General features: G+C 45.0%; 1 protein-coding gene across 1 annotated transcript in view; it reads right to left on the bottom strand.

Moving 5' to 3' along the window:
* The window catches only part of CCDC171 (coiled-coil domain containing 171), a 190377-nt gene that overhangs the window by 130082 nt on the left and 38964 nt on the right, over nucleotides 1-21331 (bottom strand). The window contains exon 10 of the mRNA XM_033173593.1: nucleotides 6191-6293. Coding sequence (XP_033029484.1) covers nucleotides 6191-6293 — 103 coding nt within the window. The remainder of the gene's footprint in view (nucleotides 1-6190; nucleotides 6294-21331) is intronic.

The raw sequence follows: 21331 nt of genomic DNA on the forward strand, positions 1-21331 counted from the left end.
GGATTTCGGCGATTTCCCTAAAGATAGGCACAGAACTTCATTTTCAAAGGAGATTTTTTGCAAAAAAAAAAAAACCCCAAAAAGCTCAACAGCTTTTGTGTTTGCATTTTTCACTTTTTGAAGTATGGCAGCCCTAATGGGGCAACCATGGAGAGGCTATCAGGCTATCTCAGGTGCACATACCAAGCAGGCTGGTAACAGAACAATCAAGATATTTCCTCACATTGACCTCTGCGTCAAGGGCAAGTAATGTGCCAGGAGACCCTGAGCAAATCTCGTGGTGGGGCTCAAAAAGAAAGGACTGAGAGCAGAGAATAACCAGAAGGCATGTTACTGTTGAAGGCAACCAGTTTTCAGCCAAGGAGAGAGGCTTCCTGGTGGATTTGTTTAAGCGACTATGAAGGGAAAGTGGAAAGTGAGCTTAACAAGTACATTTCAAAAATTAGGAAAAAATATATAGGACCCGTAGCTTTATCCTAGGAGATTTACCGGAGAGGCAAACTCACAATAAGTTTTAACCACAGGAAACACTATTGTAACGCACACATTTGATTATAGGAGCCTTGGGCTCCAAGCCAGTTGCGTGATGCTAATATTTTATGTACGGCAATTCCATCAGGACTTCCTTAAGTTTTCTTAGGAACAATTTCAAAATTATTACCCCACTAGTTTTCTCTTCGTTGATCTTGGGTGGCCAAGGTGAGGCATAGGTGCAAATGTGGTAGGACTGATTAAATGCCAAAAGCTGGCTGGAGGACTCTCCAACTCCAGTTACACCAGTTGGTGTAACTGGAGTTGGAGAGTCCTCCAGCCAGCTTTTGGCATTTAATCAGTCCTACATTCCTACCTGGCCCCTCAACAACACACTATCGCTGATCCCCAACTGACAGACTAGAAGAAAATCAAATATTGTGTGTACACTAGGACATATTAGACTGGTCCTCATATTGTCAACATGTGATACACTGCTGTTTTGCAACACAGACCCTCCACGTCTGTGTTGCCAAGGAGTGTGGTGGAGTCTCCTTCTTTGGAGGTCTTTAAGCGGAGGCTTGACAGCCATCTGTCAGGAATGCTTTGATGGTGTTTCCTGCTTGGCAGGGGGTTGGACTGGATGGCCCTTGTGGTCTCTTCCAACTCTATGATTCTATGACTCTTATGACGTGTCCCTATTTTCCAGGGACAGTTCTGAATTTACAGAAGCCATCCCGGTTTCTGATTTGACCCCAGAATGTCCTGCTTTTCCTTAGGATTCCCTATTTTCATCGGAGAAATGCTGGAGGGTATAGTTATGTGACCCCCCAAGCCAAGAGATAAGTAACTATACAACCTTTAGAAGACATCTGAAGGCAACCCTGTACAGGGAGGGTTTTAAAAAAGGTTGTATGTTTATTTATATGTTGGAAGCTGCCTAGAGTGGCTGCGGCAACCCAGTCAGATGGGCAGGGTATAAATATTATTATTATTATTATTATTATTATTATTATTATTATTATTGCTGTACCTATTTTCATCAGAAAAATGTTTGAGAGTATGCATTTAGCCACATCATTCCTTAAGAGTTCTTATTTCTAGAAAGACCTTCCTAAAAATTTATATGAAAAATGAAAGAGTGTCACAAACCTTGTTTGGTTAACTTAAGCGACCGGGGCAGAATGCCGACCTACAGCGCGGAGTCTAATTTTATTCAACATCAAGACACAAATAAACTGTCCTTAACTTAGCTTGTATCGTTGACACAGAATAAAAATGTTAGTTCCATGGGAGTCGATGGATAATGTCGGGAGGGAAAAGAGAAGGGAAGAATCCCAAAACATTGCAAACAAGGAATATTTTCAACTGCCATCTCCTCCCAGAGGCTACAAAAGGACAGGCAAATCCCAACTCCAGAACTAAAGGACCCACACAAAAAGGCATGTTTCATATCAATAATTATTCCCAGGATTTATTTGTATTGTCTTGGCTCTCTTCTCCAGGCAGCCAGAGTCTCCCTTGCCAAAACCTCTAGCCTAACAAAGCGGATCCAAAACGCTGAGTTCAAAAACTTATTTCCATTCTTCTCGTGTGCCAAAGAGGAAGGGAGCAGCTAGCCAGCATCTGCAGCAGATTCGGTTCCCCGAGCCACACAACACTTTGTCCTTCTGCCTCCACAACTCCCTAGGGCTGGTCTGGATTCCCCATCACAAGCGTGTTGTTCCAGAAGCACTAAGAAGTTTGTGGTGATTTCATTAACATTCATTTTTTTGGGAAAGCTAGAAGTCAAGAGAAATCTGCAGGAAGGTCCCCGTCACATTACAAGCAGAAAGCAGGCATGGAAGTAACGTCCCAGCTTCCTGGCTGCGAAGCAAACAGACTGTGGTTGTGTCCCCATTGATCCAGGATCTTCTGGGATCCTCTGAGTCACTCCTGTCTGTCCCCCTGAAATATCTGCTATCACATATTCATTAATTAAAGTCCGTAAAGTTCGGTGAATGGTCACAAAAACCGGACAGCGAAAAATATTTGAACATACGTGCCTTACAGGCCTTCAAAGTAGGGCCCCTCTGATACAATGCACCGTTGACAACGTTCATAGAGCTGTTGGAAACTTCTGGAGAAGTCCTCTTTTCGTACTGCTTTCAGTTCCCTCGTCACAGCAGCTTGGACGTGTGAAATGTTGGAAAAATCTGTGCCCTTTCAGTGCAGATTTCAGTTTTGGAAAAGGAAAGAAATCCGGTGGGGCCAGATCGGGAGAATACAGAGGGTGGGGCAACTCAGTAACATCAGTAATGATTTCACGCGGAATATGCAATTCTTCCGCCATCATTCAGACGGACAAACGCCGATCCCGCATCAATAACTTACGATCTCTGTTGACATTTGCCGCCGTTCTGCTCGTCAACGGTCTGCCAGATCGAGGGTTATCTTCGATGGTTTGCCGCCCTTCACGGAAACGCTTAAACCGCTCATACACTGTCTTTTGAGTTACAGCTTCATCTCCGTACACAACTCCGTACACAACTGGGTTTCTGATGCTGATTGTATGTTCAAATATTTCTCGCTGTCCGATTTCTGTGACCACTCACCGAACTTTCCAGTCACACCTTGTATAATGAGGTCTGGTATAATGTCTCCAAAGACTCTGAGACAGTGTACTAAAATGGGATGTGCCTAGAATTAAGGCTCCTTTGTCTTTGAGTATGTAGCCAATTAACAGAACATTTCCCCTCTATTTATCTCAAAGAAATGGCTCCAAAACATTTCTTCGATACAATTTCCCTTTGGCTTGAAAACCAAGCTTCAGATCAAACTTATCATTTGCCCCAGAACACTTGAAAAACACATTATTCAGGGATAGCAGCCAATTGATAGTTATGGACAAAGGGTTGAATCTAGCTATGGTATACTCAAGAGTAGGTCTACTGAAATCAACAGACTGAAATTATTCGTGCTCATTAATTCCAGTGAGTCTACTCTGAGTAGGATTAACATCACATGCAACCCAAATAGGATTTTAGTCTTCTTTTTCCATCATTGGGGTGTTTGTGAATAGATAGATTTATCGAAGTATGCACACACATTCTGCAGAATTAAGGAAGGTGAGTCAATGGATTCATACAGTAAATTTGTGGATATTCCCTAAATTCCTATTTTACACACACACACACACACACACACAAACACACACACACATATCTCCCTATGTTATAAATAATTCAATATGGGAGGGTTTTTTCTCCATTCTATTAGCATTTTGTGGGGAGCTGAATCCTAACCCTGAGCAGTAGTTTGATAGGGACTCCTAAAACTGCAATTCTTTTCTGAATGTCTGTCGCCTTTTGTAAAATATAAGCTATGGAATTAAGTCATTACAATTGTAAGTGCCTTTCATAATTATGCTTACTTTGGGACTGATATTATTATTATTATTATTATTATTATTAATAATAATAATAATATGGCTTGTTGGTCACTTGCTACCCAAGCATTTCCCCCGAAACGTACATTTAAAAACATAAATTTAAATAGAATATACCATTAACAAATTATATTAAAATACACTAACAGATTCATACAGAACACCAAGAACTCAGGAAGCTTTGGAAACACACTAACAAAACATCATAAACTAAGCCAGGCACCCTCAAACTCAGCCCTCCAGATGTTTTGGGACTACAACTCCCATGATCCCTAGCTAGCAGGACCAGTTGTCAAGGATGATGGGAATTGTAGTCCCCAAACATCTGGAGGGCCGAGTTTGAGGAAGCCTGAACTAAGCCCACCGAAAGCCGGGGCAGGGGGCGTAAGTCTTTACCTGACACCGAAAGGTTGTCAGCAATGAAGCCAAGCAGATTGAAGTCGTTCCAGCAGAGCAAGGATTCTTTACAAGGATACTTCCTCTCCCTCTCGCCTTCCTGTGCCCCCCTGCACCATCCAAAAACCTGCTCTGAAGTCTGGGGAAACCCCCAGAACAGATTTATGGGGTGACCAGGAAGAGGAGAGGAGAGTTCTGTTGCTCTGCCAAGTCATTTCTCTAACACAACTACTTCACCGGATAGTGCCGTGTAATTCTGACCGCTCTTTGTTTCCGTATTCAAGTCGTTTCTGTCCACACGCGGCAGAGAGCAACGGGGAAGGAAGACATCCTTTATATCTGAACGTAATTACAGGGGCTCCAAAACAAACTTCAAAGGGACAAGGAGATCATCAAAACTGTGGCCTTTTATATTTATAACTACCCCCATCGTTCAGCCCAGACACTGAGGTCCAGGTCCAAGAGTCTTCTGGCGGTTCCCTCCCTGCAAGAAGTGAGGTTACAGGGAACCAGGCAGAGGGCCTTCTCGGTGGTGGCACCCGCCTCCCGTCAGATGTCAAAGAGCTTCACAATATTCCAATATATCTGAAGGAGCGTCTCCAGCCCCTTCGCCCAGCCCGGACACTGAGGTCCAGCCCCGAGGGCCTTCTGCTGGTTCCCTCCCTGCAAGAAGTGAGGTTACAGGGAACCAGGCAGAGGGCCTTCTCGGTGGTGGCACCCGCCTCCCGTCAGATGTCAAAGAGCTTCACAATATTCCAATATATCTGAAGGAGCGTCTCCAGCCCCTTCGCCCAGCCCGGACACTGAGGTCCAGCCCCGAGGGCCTTCTGCTGGTTCCCTCCCTGCAAGAAGTGAGGTTACAGGGAACGAGGCAGAGGGGCCTTCTCGGTGGTGGCACCTGCCCTGTGTAACGCCCTCCCATCAGATGTCAAGGAAATAAACAACTACCTGAGTTTTAGAAGACATCTGAAGGCAGCCCTGTTTAGGGAAGTTTTTAATGACTGGTGTTTTATTGTTTTTTTTAATATTCTGTTGGGAGCCGCCCAAAGTGGCTGGGGAAACCCAGCCAGATGGGCAGGGTATAAATAATAAATAATAACAATAACAATAACAATAATAACAATAACAATAATAATAATAATTAGTAGTAGTAGTAGTAGTAGTATGCATATATACTCCTGCTTGGCAGGGGGTTGGACTGGATGGCCCTTGTGGTCTCTTCCAACTCTATGATTCTATGATATACAGATAGATAGATAGATAGATAGATAGATAGATAGATAGATAGATAGATATAGAAAGATATATAGATATAGATATGAGACACTTTGCTTTCCATTTGGCGTGATCATGCCAGGCAACAAAAAGAAGGAGCTTTGTTTTTGCACATCGGCCGGGGAAGAATCTGCGCTGGCGCGGATGCAGTTTTCACCCCCTTCTCAACTGGCTTCAAAAAGTTAACACCATAAAGAGGAACATGTGTACACTCTGCGTCCTGCATAACCTTTTTTTGGAGACGTGACCTTTAAGTAGCTGAAGGTCGCTTCTGAATTTGGCTCGGTTCAATCAAAAACATCTGTTCCCCTTGTAGGCTTGGTGTAAAGGACTTTTTCTCTCTGCTGGATTCGGAGCGCAGCAAGCGAGCCCTTTCCTGACCGATCGCACACAACCCTGCACTTGTAAATCAAGCGCGGGGCTGACAACAGCGGGGGCCGCATCCAGTCACCTCTTCCCAGCTAGCGGGGCCACGCGACCGCTGAGAGAACTGCTCTTATCATGTCATCGAATCAACGCACGTAGAGAAGAGGGGATGCAAGAGGCATCTGCAGAATTCCCCCAACGTAGCGACTTTGGAACGCTGACAGATGCATCTGTCATTTTCTACCTTCAACTAACCTGCTGTCCGCTTGCCTGACACAGGAAAGCTGTCCAAAAGCAACTCCAGATCTCTCACGTTGTTTTCGCACGTCTCTGTTAGGAAGGCCTGGCGTTTCTTGGCCTGCGTTTGACGGGCGGTGGGGGAGGGAGGGAGAAGACAAAAAGAAAGCAAAGATATTGAGGGCACTAAGTAGCAAGAAGGGCATCTCACAACCAACACTGCTGCGGGATGCGTTGTACGAAACAAAACAAAACAAAGTAATACACTCAGACGCACCAAAATGCTATCTCTGTTACCAAACTAGCTCCATTAACTGGAGAAATGGCATTTAGTTCAATGAGAAAACGAGTTCCCGGGTAGATTATAGAGTTGCAAAGTTGGAAGGGGCCCTGAGGATCATCTAGTCCAGCCCCCTGCCAATGCAGGAATGAGCAGCTGTCCCATATGGGGATCGAACCCACAACCTTGGCGTTATCAGCACCACGCTCCAACCAACTGAGCTATCCAACTGGGTTTTTCTGATTACTATTATTAAGATGTTTTCCTCCCGCTGCCAAGTAGTAGTCAAGAAGAAACTGTACAATACGCTGCAGTCATGTAAGACGAAGGGTTGCATCCCATGATTTTGAGGGGGCATGGCAGAGGGCACAAGGAGAAGGAAATTTTTTGGATACAACTCCAAGATCCTTCTCTGCTGAAAAATGCACCGGAGGGCGGACTCTGCATAGGACAAGGCTGATGGGGTGGGAGAATTCAACGGGCAGCATTCAACTGCATTTTACTCAAGAAAAAAGTAATGAGAATTAATAATAATAATAATAATAATAATAATAATAATAATAATAAAATTTTATTTATACCCCGCCCTTTCCAGCCAAAAACCGGGCTCAGGGCGGCTAACACTAATTAAAATCACAGCAAAAACATAAAAACAGTCAATTTAAAATACAGATTAAAATACAAATTTAAAAATTCAAAATTAAAACTGCAGTCTCATTTTCAAATAGCCCACCAATAAAAGAATGAAGCATAACTATCAAACAGAAACCAACCGAAAGGCCAGGTGGAACAGCTCCGTCTTGCAGGCCCTGGGGAAAAATGCCAAATCCCGTAGGGCCCTGGTCTCTTGCGATAGACTGTTCCACCAAGTCGGGGCCAATACTGAGAAAGCCCTGGCCCTAGTTGAGGCCAAACTAGCATCTTTGTTGCTCGGGAATTACTGAGTTAGGCCCACTAATTTTAATAGTCTACTTTGAGTAACACTTCACGGAATGACCCCCAACCTCTTCTTTCCAGCTGCTTTCTCCCTGAACTCTCCTTCCAAAATGAAGCTACTCGTGGCTACCACCACCACCAATGTTTCCTTCAACAAAGACAGGTTCTGGAACGCTGGCATGCGTAAAAGCAGCTTGATTTAATTTGGGGAGGGGGGGAGAGAAGATGGCAAGGGAGAAGCTCGGTGCTCCCTTCCCCTTTCTCAACTGCAAAGCAGGAGGTTCATTGCATGCAGCTGCAGGATTCATGGTAGCTTGCCCCTCAAAACCGGAGCATAAATTATGCCAGGAACTATCCATTTAAAAGCACACGCTTGTGAGTGTGCAAAGCCCTTTCTTGTCCTTGCCCTAACCTGGAAACAAAAAAAGATGAGATTGACACCACCCTTTTTGCAAACTTTCACGTGAAGTGGAGGAGCGACTGTCTGCATCTCCCATTTCTTTCCTTTGGTAACGAAGGATCTAACTTTTGCTCGGGGAACCAACTGCAATCTTTACCTTCTGATTACCTGGCACTTTTCATGCCTACAAAGTCAGCCTGGAAGATTTAAGGATACGGCTTTTACGGCGAGAAACATCTTCTCCCTGTAAAACCGTGCTCTGTTACGAGCCAACCGTGTATAGTGACTGACTGGAAGATAAGCAACGTGTATGTGAATCTCTGCAGTGTTCTCCACCGTCCCCGTTTAAATATTTTATAAATTTGCTCCACTATTTCAATTTTAATTATATGTTCTGTATATCCGCTAATATATTATTCATATACATTTCAGTGTTTGATCCCCTGTAGCATTTACATGGGTTTCCCTGTGTGATGGTTAGTACTGTACTTCACAAAGAATTTCCAGTGCCAGTGGAATTCTCATGCCAGGGTTTTTCGTTTCTGAAACATCAATATTCCAGAAAAGAATTATTAAAGATGCATGTTATTCTTACAGGGTATATAAATAGACTAAAGTGGTGGGGCTGCACATGACTGCGCCAATATTACCCTGCCTGGCTCGCACGACGCTGGAGAAAGCACGTTAAAAGCAATGTCACACCAATAAGATAAATATTTCCATGCAAGCCTAAGTATTTGGAGTACCAGATACTCAAACTGTGCAGCAAAATCACCTCCCACACAAAACATCTATGCAGGCTGCTGTAGGGCCTGGGCTGTCTCCTTCTCTCTTCCAGATGTTTTATTTTTAATTCACCACATGTTAGTATATTTATGTTTACACCACTTCTCAGCATATACATTTGCTGATTGTATTTGCCATTCCTAGCTCAAAGTTGGCCACTTTGTTTTTTTTTCCAATTGCAGCCAAGATTCGGAAGAAATTCTTAAGATTTCCCAGGACTACTCTAATGTTCTAGCTCCAAGCAGTTGTCTGCCTGCCTTCCGTATGCTCCAAGTATCCTTATTTACAAGGCACAGTTTCCATTTTCCGGTACCTATCCCTCTCTTATTTTAGGGGAGAATTTTGGAGCTGCTTTTTTAAAATGTTTTTAGTGTGCATATAAGTATACCGGGATACACTTCAGGGTTTGAGCTGCCTCGGTGTGGGGTGGGCGGGATATATCTATTGACTCCGGTTAGGAACAAACCATAGCTCAGCAGCAGACCCCGTGGTTTGCTTGCAAGAGATCCCGAGTTCAATCACTCACATCTCCAGTTAAAGGGAACAGGTAATAATCAAGTTGGTAAAAATCTCACTTCAGTTCATTAGCTGAAGTAGTAGATCAGTAGGGCAGGGAGTATGTGCAGGAAAGATAACGGTAAAGCAGTCACAACTTGGGGAGTTTTCTTCTTCAATTACCGCTGAGGCCAGACGCTCTCCCAAGTGAAGGTCGGGAGAGCTTAAAACAACTCCCTTAAAAAACTTGTGACCAAAACTCAGAGCTTAAGACTGAACTAAATTAAGCAGATAAAGGATAAAACAAGAATAAAATATAAACACAGGATAAAACAGTATAAACCATAAAAACAGACCAGTAAAATACGGAGGTCAGAGGGGAGGGTGTTGATGATCCGCCATCTTGCTTCCTCCTCAGGTCATGGGCAAGGAATCTGGTAGTTGGACAGTCCTGCACTAAATGTCTGATCTGACAAGGGCAGTTTCCCGTGTTCTTAAGCCTCGTGCGCTGCTGTGCATATCTAAATGCACACACAGAAAGCACCAAGACAGCTTGTAGTACACAGCCCGTCATTAGGCCCAGCTAGTAATCTTTGATGTGTATTTCTAACCCGCCACTTCGCAAGACTTTCCTTATTTCCTCCCTTCCGACTCTTAGGATTCTATGATTTTCTCTGTGCAACGATAGAGGGCGCTGCTATCCAAATTCCCAATCAAGATCCATGGTAATCTCATGCCTGTAGCATGTTCTCTCCCCTAAATTCCTTTGAAGCAATTTAGCAACCCTGCCACTGAGTACTGGCAGAGCTCACGTCTCAACTGAAGAAATACTCTTCAGGTAAGGCCAACGATCCCCACACCAGCCGTCTGAAATCAACGACTTTCCTTCGGCTCAAGAAGGCTGGGCAACACCGTGGTTTGAGTGCTGAGAACGAGAACGTAAGAGCAGCTCTATTGCAGGCGGGCAAAGTGGCCAACCAGATGGCTATGGGAAGAATAATAATAATAATAATAATAATAATAATAATAATAATAATAATAATAATAATAATAATAATAATTTATTTATACCCCGCTCATCTGGCTGGGTTTCCCCAGCCACTCTGGGCGGCTTCCAGCAAAATATATTAAAATACAAAAATTCAACCAATATTAAAAGCTTCCCTAAACAGGGCTGCCTTCACATGCCTCCTGAAAGTCAGATAGTTGTTTATTTCCTTGATATCTGATGGAAGGGCTTTCCACAGGGCGGGCGGCACTACCGAGAAGGCCCTCTGCCTGGTTCCCTGTAACTTCACTTCTCGCAGGGGGGAAACCGCCAGAAGGCCCTCAGAGCTGGACCTCGTGTCCTGGCTGAAAAATGGGGGTGGAGACGCTCCTTCAGGTATTCTGGGCCAAGGCCGTTTAGGGCTTTAAAGGTCAGCACCAACACTTTGAATTGTGCTCTGAAATGTACTGGGAGCCAATGTGGGTTTTACAAGACCAGTGTTATGTGGTCTCGGCGGCCGCTCCCAGTCACCAGTCTAGCTGCTGCATTCTGGATTTGTTGTAGTTTCCGGGTCACCTTCAAAGGTAGCCCCATGTAGAGCACATTGTAGTAGTCCAAGCGGGAGATAACCAGAGCATGCACCACTCTGGAATGACAGTCTGCGGGCAGGTGGGGTCTCAGCCTGCGTACCAGATGGAGCTGGTAGATAGCTGCCTTGGACACAGAATTGACTTGCACCTCCATGGACAGCAGCTCTTTGGCGTAGTGCTGGCACAAAGATGGCATAACGCAACAGCTCAACCCAAGTACCCGCCAGCCAAAAACACAAGATTCATGTTCAGCATGTCCATATGCTTCTCCCCCAATTCCATTTCACCAGAATAACCGCCTAACATTTTAAAACATGGCTGAGGACAAACGAGCTAGACTATATTTTCCAGATTTAATATTATTTGCGCCGAGACGTACTGGTTCAAGCGAGGCTTAGTTTCAGCTGCAGAGCTATTTCCCAAAAAAAGGCCTCGCTAGTATTAAGGCCACGTGTACCAGTTTCAATTGCTGAATAGTCACGTAGCTGCAAAAACTGAGCAGACAGAGAACAGCATTAGTCCCAGCGCAACCCTGTTCTTTCTAGCCATCCCAGGCTCTCCGCAAGGAAATGCAGCGCAACAAGGGAGACCATTTCCATAAACGCGCTGTCGGTGATCCTTATTTTACTATAAAGTTTCCCTGGGTGATCCTCATTCTGTTGCAAAGTGACTTTCAAAGTCAGTAGCTCGTTAAAACGTCTTGCTTGCCACCCACTTAAAAAGCCATTTACTTCCCAACTGGAATCACTGAGGGTTATGCTTTTCGAAACGTCTTGTCCTGTTCTAAAACAAAATAGAAAATTCTTTTCAGTAGCACCTTAGAGACCAACTGTGTTTGTTCTTGGTATGAGCTTTCGTATCTGAAGAAGTGTGCATGCACACGAAAGCTCATACCAAGAACAAACTCAGTTGGTCTCTAAGGTGCTACTGGAAAGAATTTTCTATTTTGTTTCGACTATGGCAGACCAACATGGCTACCCACCTGTATCTGTTCTAAAACAGTAGGGGGGAAAGATGGCGACACGTTTCGGCAAAAGGTCGCCACGTGCAGCAGCGGCGACTTTCAGCAAAACAACAGATTGGTGAAGCTTCTAACAGGTAAAGGTAAAGGGACCCCTGACAGTTAAGTCCAGTCGCGAACGACTCTTGGGTTGCGGCGCTCGTTCATCTCGCTTTACTGGCCGAGGGAGCCAGCGTTTGTCCGCAGACAGTTTTTCCGGGTCATGTGGCCAGCATGACTAAGCCGTTTGCCTTCCCGCCAGAGCAGTACCTATTTATCTACTTGCACTTTTGACGTGCTTTCAAACTGCTAGGTTGACAGGAGCTGGGACCAAGCAACGGGAGCTCACCCCGTTGCGGGGATTCGAACCGCCGACCTTCCAATCGGCAAGCCCAGGAGGCTCAGTGGTTTAGACCACAGCGCCACCTGCGTCCCTCTTCTAATAGGTACAATGGTCTATATTCCTGTAATAATGTACAAAATGGAAGGAAAGGAAAAACCCAATCATTTCCAGGACGCTGAAAACAAAAGCAAATGCAAACAGCCGAGCTGCACCAAACCATGAGATTGTTGCTAACTCTCCATCACCCCATTTTCATCCAATATCAGACTGGGGGGGGGGGGGTTTCCGCCACACCAAGTTATTTGGAAGTGCAACAGGGTCAAAATAAAGCTTATGGGTTTTTAAAGGGTTTTTTTAATACTTTCCAAATTTATATATTTCATTAATTTTACCATCATTTTAACATTCCCAAGTTTGACTTCCTTCCCCCTCTTTCTGCAGTTCCTTAAATTTATTTTTAATATCTTCTGCATATCCAAATTCATTTAATTTGATCTTTTAATTATCTACTTTAAATATACTATATACTCTTATGAAACTGCTGGTTATTACAATAATCCTGCCAATGTTCTTTTCTGTTTGCAATTTATCTGTATATATTCAATAAACAATTTCCATTCTTTTATTAAAAGTTTTGTTATCTCGATTTCTTATTCTTCTGGTAAGTTCTGCCATTTCTGCATATTCCGTACGTTTTTGTATCCATTCTTCCTTTTCTGGTTTCTGCGTAACCAGGGAACTTCTCCAACGCATAGGAATTATATTCATTTGTGAATTGTGAGAGCCTGTCAAGAACTCTGCCCCAAAGCAGCCCTGCAGGTCTCTCTACTGTTGGAATTGTGGTGGGTGGGGGACCAAGACTTGGCTTTTTCAGAGACGGTCCTAAGGACTAGCAGACCTATTTGGTGCAAAGTATCTTCCTACCCAGGTGGCGCTGTGGGTTAAACCACAGAGCTTAGGGCTTGCTGATCAGAAGGTCGGCAGTTCGAATCCCTGCCATGGGGTGAGCTCCCGTTGCTCGGTCCCAGCTCCTGCCCACCTAGCAGTTCGAAAGCATGTCAAAGTGCAAGTAGATAAATAGGTACCGCTCCGGCGGGAAGGTAAATGGCATTTCCGTGCGCTGCTCTGGTTCGCCAGAAGCGGCTTAATCATGCTGGCCACATGACCTGGAAGCTGTCTGCGGACAAACGCCGGCTCCCTCGGCCTATAGAGCGAGATGAGCGCCGCAACCCCAGAGTTGGACACGACTGGACCTGGTGGTCAGGGGTCCCTTTACCTTTTATCTTCCTGCCTATCAGGAATGGGGAACCTGTGGCCTTCCAGATGCTGTTGGACTGCAAATCAGCCCCATAGCCAATTGTCAATGATAATGGGAGTTGTAGTCCGGCAACATCTGGAGAGCCATATGTTCCTCACCCGTTCTCTGTTATTTTGCACACCTCCCATCTCTGGAGTTCCTGGACAAATTTTGTCAGCAACCAGCTGCACCTGCAGATGGCTATGGTTACGATAAAGGAATAATTAATTGTGCAAAAACACAGAGCAATCTTGCAATAACAGATTCTATAGCTTAAACACCCAAACTAAATGTGCTATTTACAACAGATTCCGTTGCACGTTAGCTTAATTTTACTGAGCAATTAAAAACAACACTTCTATAGTGTTAAACATGTTATAAAAATCTTTAATGCCTCTCCAATATGAGGGTATAATTTTATAATTGTGTGACATATGTTTGTACAATGTCCTATATTGATAAATTTTTGGCAGAAGTTAATAGAGATGATTGACACAACTGTACCGAATGGTCTTAAATTTGCAGGGGGAAATATCCTTTTGAATTATTTACCGATAACATGGAATCTAACAAAGGGACAATATGAACAGACTTTTTGTGCCCTCACTACGGCAAAAAGACAAGCTCCCTTTAATGATTGGATTAAATGTGGCATTAAAGATATGTACAGACTTGCTACACATGAACAATTTCCGTACAAACGTAGACTTGTCATGGAAAAATTCAGCGATATTTGACATTTATTTTTGTAAATACCGTATAAGATTAAGGACTGGTTAACTACAATAACATATTTTTTTGGTAATGTCTACAATTTTTTTGTTGTTCTGTTTTGTTTTTACATACGTACGATTTCTCTCCCCCCCCCCCAACTTTTTGTCTTTTCTTACTCTGCGCACTTTCAATCTTTCAATAAAGAATATAAAATAAAGAATATAAAATAAAATAATTTCGTGTGTGTGTGTGTGTGTGTGTAAGTGAGAGAGAGATCAGAAATATTTTCCCAATGCATTCAAAGAGACATTTCCTGCTGCATGAAAACAGAATACAGAATAAAACACATTGCCTCTCCTTCGGTGTACATAGATTTAATTTGACTGGCAGTAACACCTATGCTATCCTGGAACCACTTGGTGGCACCACAGAGAGCCTTTTTTTGCAGATAACAGCTAACATGCAGCAATCAGAGGGTCATATGACAGAGGATGCTTACAGAGAGCTATTTACAAAGTGTTAACTTACCGAGTTGTTTACTACTTTATTCGCCCAGAGGGCTTGAAAAGCTCTCCTGAAATCTACCCGTCTCTACTCAGCTGTATCAATTTTCTACACAGCTGCATTCCCTCCACACACCAGTTATCACCTGTGCAGGTACATAATCACCGCGGGAACGGTTCGTGTGAAGCATGCCAAGAGCTGTTAGCCCTTTCTGCGTTGGTGGCTGAAACGACACTTTCCCTAGCCGCCACAATAATAGAGATGGATGCTTATCACGTCATTTGCAACAGCAGCAGACCCTCCAAGTGTCCCCTATTTTCCAGGAAGAGTCCCAGATTTGCAGAAGTCGTCTCAGAATGATCCCAGAATGTCCCGCTTTCTCTTAGGACAGGGGTGGGCAACCTAAGGCCCATGGGGGTCGTTTAACCGGCCCATGGATCCCCACCTCCCGCTCAGGGACCCCCGCTGCTCAGTCGGCCCCCATGCGCCACACTAACCAGCACGGAGCAGAGAGGGGACCGCCTTCCGCGACACTGGCCGGCTTCCCATTGGCTGCAGAAAGCTGCACACGCCTCCTCCACACTGGAAGGAGCACCAGAAATAGTGTTTGTGCATGCCCACCGCGGCGTCTGTGGGACTGTGAACCGGCCCAAGCCACAAAAACTTTGCCGACCCCTGCCTTAAAAGATAAAGGGACTCCTGACCGTTAAGTCCAGTCACGGACGACTCTGGAGTTGCAGCGCTCATCTCTTTATTGGCCAAGGGAGCCGGCGTACAGCTTCTGGGTCATGTGGACAGCATGACTAAGCCGGTTCGGGCAAACCAGAGCAGTGCACGGAAATGCTGTTTACCTTCCCGCCAGAGCGATACCTATTTATCTACTTGCACTTCGTATTTTCAAACTGCTAGGTGGGCAGGAGCAGGGACCGAGCAACGGGAGCTCACCCCATTGCGGGGATTCGAACTGCTGACCTTCTGATCGGCAAGCCCTAGGCTGTGTGGTTCAACCCACAGCGCCACCCGCATTCCCTGCCTTAGGATGGCCCTATTTTCATTGGAGAAAAGTTGGAGGGTATGGAGTTACGTGACATCCCCCCCCCCACCAGCCAAGGAAATAAGCAGGCTTTTTCCCAGCCAGAACTCACTGGAACTCTGTTCCAGGCACGTCTCAGGATCAGCCAGCACTCTGTCTAGGGAGAGACATAAGGCCTTTGGACTTTCACCAGCTTTTCGGAACGGAGCTGGGCTTTAGTGACGTCCGGAAGAGGGTGAACAACATTGCAAAGTTCCTTCTGCTTTTCTTCCCAAAGGTGTGAACGCTTCCGTTTCCAATTTTTCTGCCCCAAACATCTCCGTTGGTGTGGTGGAGCAAACAGACATTTACAATGGAGCCATCTAGTCTATACACACACCCTAGTAGGGAAACGTTTGAGATTGTAGTGTCAAAATGTGAGCAGTGATGGCTCTAACTCTTGTTACAGCCAGGCTGTCGACATAGATCACGCCTGGATCTAGCGTGTGGCCAAAAACCAGATTCTGGCATTGTCTGAGTGGCTCTCTAGTCCACAGTGTTGCTGCTAGATAGCTTATCATTCAGCCCAGACATAGCCAAGGTGGTGCCCTCCATATGTTGTTTGACTCCAAGTCCCATCTACCTCAGCCAGCGTGGCCAATGCTCAGGGGCGATGAGAGCTGTTGCCCCAAAACGACCAGAGGGCACCACGTTGCCAACCCCTGCTTTGATCTCTAACTGCAGCCACCCCAATCTTCCAGCCTTCCTACCCATTACCCTGTGCCTCTATCTGCTGCTTCCTGCAATCTTCATTCCAGCCCTTATTCTAGTTGGATACTTCCGTTCAGATCACAGACTCTTGCCTGCAATCTCACCTGCCTACACTTTGAACCTGACCTGTTGATGCTGACATTTAGAGCCTCAAATGGTCTTGGCCCTGTATACCTGAAAGAACACCTCCACCCCCATCGTTCAGCCCGGACACGGAGGTCCAGCTCCGAGGGCCTTCTGGCTGTTCCCTCCCTACGAGAAGTGAGATTACAGGGGACCAGGCAGAGGGCCTTTTCGGTAGTGGCGCCCGCAGTGTGTCAAGGAGATAAATAACTATCTGACTTTTAGAAGACAGCTGAAGGCAGCCCTGTATAGGGAAGTTTTTAATGTTTGATGATTTCTTGTCTTTTTAATATTGTTGGGAGCTGTCCAGAGCGGCTGGGACAACCCAGTCAGATGGGTAGCATATAAATAACACTGTTGTTGTTGTTGTTGTTGTTGTTGTTGTTTGTTAACAACCTCCCCTGCTAACTCCAACACAGATCCACTTGTTTAGCTCAGCCTAGACTTTCTTGGGGCACTAATCCACCTTGCCCCTGGTCCCAACCCTGCCAGGACTTTCACCTTCTAGGTGTTTGGTCACCTAAAACTATAGGTGCTGACAAGGTTTTGTGAGCTCAGGCTTCTATACTTGGAAGCTCATTTATCACTCTTGGGAGCTCAAAAAATAAATAAAAAGAACCCACCTCAAAGGAGACACAAACTTTCAAAGCCCCATTGTTATTCTCCACCCCATATTGAAAATCTGAGCCAAAGAAGAATTCCTGGTTTAGCCAACCAGCTCCTGATTCCCCACTCCCACTTCCTAAAATTATTAGTTTTTAAATATATACTTCATTCTTCTGGTGTGTTTTCATCTTTCAGGGCAGCTAAATTAGCCGGGCACAGCAGGTCCATCAGGTATGATGTGAAAATAAAGAAGGGAAATCAGACCTCTCTCTCCCTTTCTTGATTCCCCCCCCCCCCTAGCTGTTTGGGCAATTCAAGGGAGGGCTGGTTGCATGCTGTTACGGCATTTCTTCCTCGCACAAAATCACAAGTGCTCAAGAGGTGCTCGGAGAACTCCCAAACCACAGTCTGCAATCACAGCTTTCGTTATGTGCCTTTTTGTTGATTAGAGCTGGAAGCTTTAATGAGTTTTATGCACAACTAAAAACACTGCTTTAGAAAGCAATAGGAAACTACTTACTTGCATGTGACTAGTGATTAATAAGAAAGGAAAGGTTATTTTAAACACACAGGCAGAGAGAGAGAGAGAGAGAGAGAGAGAGAGAGAGAGAAAGAAAGAAAGAAAGAAAGAAAGAAAGAAAGAAAGAAAGAGTGTGTTACAAGTGTCTCAAGATCCTTCGTCTCTCCCTACTCCACTACTGGAAAACTGCAAGACAACGACCTCAGCATGAACAAATGAGTTTTAAAATATAATGTGTCAAAGCTCCACTAGGGGATTTTAATTTTTCATAATAGTACAAAGTATATTTTTCAGCTTCCTCTTTCTACGGATACATACAAATTAGCCAGCTAGAGAATATCATCATAACCAAAAAAAAAAGAGGGGGGTGGGAGAGGGAGAGAGAAAGAGAAAGAGATGCAACTCCAACTGAGCACAAATTGCAGTCTGTGTAAAATTGATAATGAGGGCTCGCCTTTTTAAGGAATAAAAGAGAGAGAGAGAGAGAGAAATGAAGCACATTTGTGAATTTTGTAACTTGGGACTGAATAAACGGAAAAATTACCCCATCGACAGGAAACCTGTGGCTCCAATGTCTGTTGAAACTCCAAGTCTCATCAGCCCCAATCAGCATAGCCAACAGTTTCACAAGTTACCAGTTTGTGTTCATTAGGTCCCATCATCCTAAAAATGTGTTTTGCCCAAATTTGACTGTTCTGAAAACTTCCACTTCACTAACCATCCTTCCAGTGTCAAACTCACAACAGGATTCCCCGCTCCTTGGGGCTGAGTAGACCTAGCAGATGACATGTGGGTCTTCCTGCTCTTAAAAATGTACAGCAGTCTCTGCTGACGGACCTTAAAAATATACTGTATTTTTTCTGTGTATAAGATGCCCCCATGTATAAGACGACCCCTATTTTTTGAGCCTCAAATTAAGAAATAAATATTTTAACCACAAACAGAACTTTGATATTTTATCAAATATTCAGAACACCGGTATATTTAGTACCATATATTTAAACATCAAACAGAACAACTTTACCAATATAATTAGTATTGTAATTACAGTAGGTAATTTTTAATATTTTTGGGGCTAGTCAGCATTATTATAATGTGCAGTATAAGAACTGGAGCGGCAGCGGCGCTGGCGCAGAGCCGGGCAGCTGAGCTGGAACGAGAGCGTGTCCCCGGCGGCCAGGAACTGGTTGGCTCTGCAATGCAAGAATCATAGCTAAAGAACCCTTTAAGAGGGAATTCATACGCTGCAGAAGTCAAATTGCTTTTTTCCCTGCTCCACTCTCAAACTGAGTGGGAGAAGCAGGCAGACTCCGGAGGCCCCGCGGTATGTCCCGCCCCTATGAGCGGCTCATTCCGCCCCAGGCGCTGGAGCGGATTCCTCCACCGCTGCGAGGAGCTGCAACTACCAGAGTTGCCTGAGTGAGTGCGCTTAGGGAATGCGGGATCTGGGTAGCCGGGGGCAGCTGAGGGAACTGGGTGGAAGGGACAATGTCCAGAGTGGGGGCTGCTGGGGGGGGGAGTACCAGACCAGCCTCCCCTTCTCCTCGCCCGCTGTCCAGCAGCTGCTACAGGCTGCCCAAGGGAGGAGGCTGACAGCGGCGGCAGCCATGGAGAGGCACCAGGATGCTCCTTCGCAGCTGCCACCGCTCAGGACAAATGCCATCTCATCCTCCTGCCCAAGCTCAGCGGCAGTGGCACTGGCGGGAGAAATAGGGACATTCTTGGATCAAATCAGAAGCCGGGATGGCTTTGGTAATTCTGGGACTGTCCTTGGAAAATAGGGACACTTGGAGGGAAATGGAATCCCACCCTAAGTTAATAATTGCAGAGTTCTTGTCTCTGGTCTTTTCGGAGATATACAGGAGAGAATGACATTAATAATAAAATTATTTGTGGACAAAATTTGTCAGTGATGTAAATAAATGGTAGCGCCCAAAACTGGCTCCGTGGGCGATCCAGGGTCAGTTCTCTACGGTAGCTTATCTTGAAGTTTTTAAGTCGCTTTATGCTCATCGCGTGTATAAATTTTAATTTTGTACAATGTATTACATGTTTGTTTTTCGCTTGAGATTGTACCTCCAAATGTGTTTTTTATGCTGGTCTCCGACTGTAATAAATTATCTATCTAAATGGTAGCGCAATAGTACCATACGTCGGTAACGGAGGATTCTGAGTCGATTCTGCCATTTAGAACGGACAACAAAAATCAGCGCTAATAGAGTTGTTATACTGAGATCTCATCTTCCTTCAAAAAAACCTCTCTATATACGTATAACTGTTATGATCTTCCAACCAGGTACTGAACAGACCTAGGACTGCTTAGCTGTGATGTTTCTGCATCATGTACCTTTGGGCAAAAGTTTATAGAACATTATCCCCCCCTCAAAAAAAAGTGGCCGAAGAACCCATGATAAGTTCACAGATTGGAAGACCGTTTGGAAAGAAGGTATAATAAGAAAGGAACTTAAGAGTTCTTCCAGATGGAAGGTTTTTAATGTGTCATTGTGCATGAATCTGCACATATATGATCTGGAGGCTGCCTGGGGACTGCGCCAATTCCAACTGCTGACCCCCCAACTAGTCCGAACAGCAATCTGGGAACTATCAGGATAAACGCAAGTGATGCAACAAGAAACAGCAAGAGTTGTGCAAAAAACCTGTGTTGTATGAGGTAATCACACACACACACACACACCGCCCCCTGCTGTCACTTCTAATATTGTGCTAAGTCAGCCATGAGGAACACAGCTTGCAGCGCAACCCTCTAGAGTTGGTAGCTGCCTCAACAGTTAAGGGAAGGGAAGCAATAGTGACTCTCTGTTCTGCCTTCGTCAGGCCACACCACTGTCCAATTCTGGGCACCACAACTTACGAAGAATGTTGACAAGCTGGAAGGTCGAAACAAAATAGAAAATTCTTTCCAGTAGCACCTTAGAGACCAACTGAGTTTGTTCTTGGTATGAGCTTTCGTGTGCATGCACACGAAAGCTCATACCAAGAACAAACTCAGTTGGTCTCTAAGGTGCTACTGGAAAGAATTTTCTATTTTGTTTTGACTATGGCAGACCAACACAGCTACCCACCTGAAGCTGGAAGGTGTGCAGAGGAATAGAATAGAATAGAATAGAATAGAATAGAATAGAATAGAATAGAATCATAGAGTTGGAAGAGACCACAAGGGCCATCCAGTCCAACCCCCTGCCAAGCAGGAAACCATGATGATCAAGGATCTGGAAACCATGCCTCATGAGGAGCAGTTGAAGGAGCTGGGAAGGGACCCCAAGGGTCATCTTGTCCAACGCTCTGCAACGCAGCAAAGCACCCCTGGCAGATCCCCATCCAACCTGTGCTTCAAAACTTCCAAGGAAGGAGAGACCACCACCTCCCGAGGGAGACCGTTCCACTGTCGAACAGGTCTTACTGTCAGAAAGTTCTTCCTGGTGTTTAGTTGGAATCTCCTTTCTTGTCACTTGAAGCCATTGGTTCGAGTCCTTCCCACCACAGCAGGAGAAAACAGACTTACTCCATCTTCCATGTGACAACCATTGAGATATCTCAAAATGGAGAGCCAGTGTGGTGTAGTGTTTAAGAGCGGTAGACTCGTAATCTGGTGAACCGGGTTCGTGTCTCCGCTCCTCCACATGCAGATGCTGGGTGACCTTGGGCTAGTCACACTTCTCTGAAGTCTCTCAGTCCCACTCACCTCACAGAGTGTTTGTTGTGGGGGAGGAAGGGAAAGGAGAATGTGAGCCGATTTGAGACTCCTTCGGGTAGTGATAAAGCGGGATATCAAA

This window comes from Lacerta agilis, chromosome 16 (genome assembly GCF_009819535.1).
Source record: "Lacerta agilis isolate rLacAgi1 chromosome 16, rLacAgi1.pri, whole genome shotgun sequence".
In the NCBI taxonomy this organism is placed as follows: Eukaryota; Metazoa; Chordata; class Lepidosauria; order Squamata; family Lacertidae; genus Lacerta; species Lacerta agilis.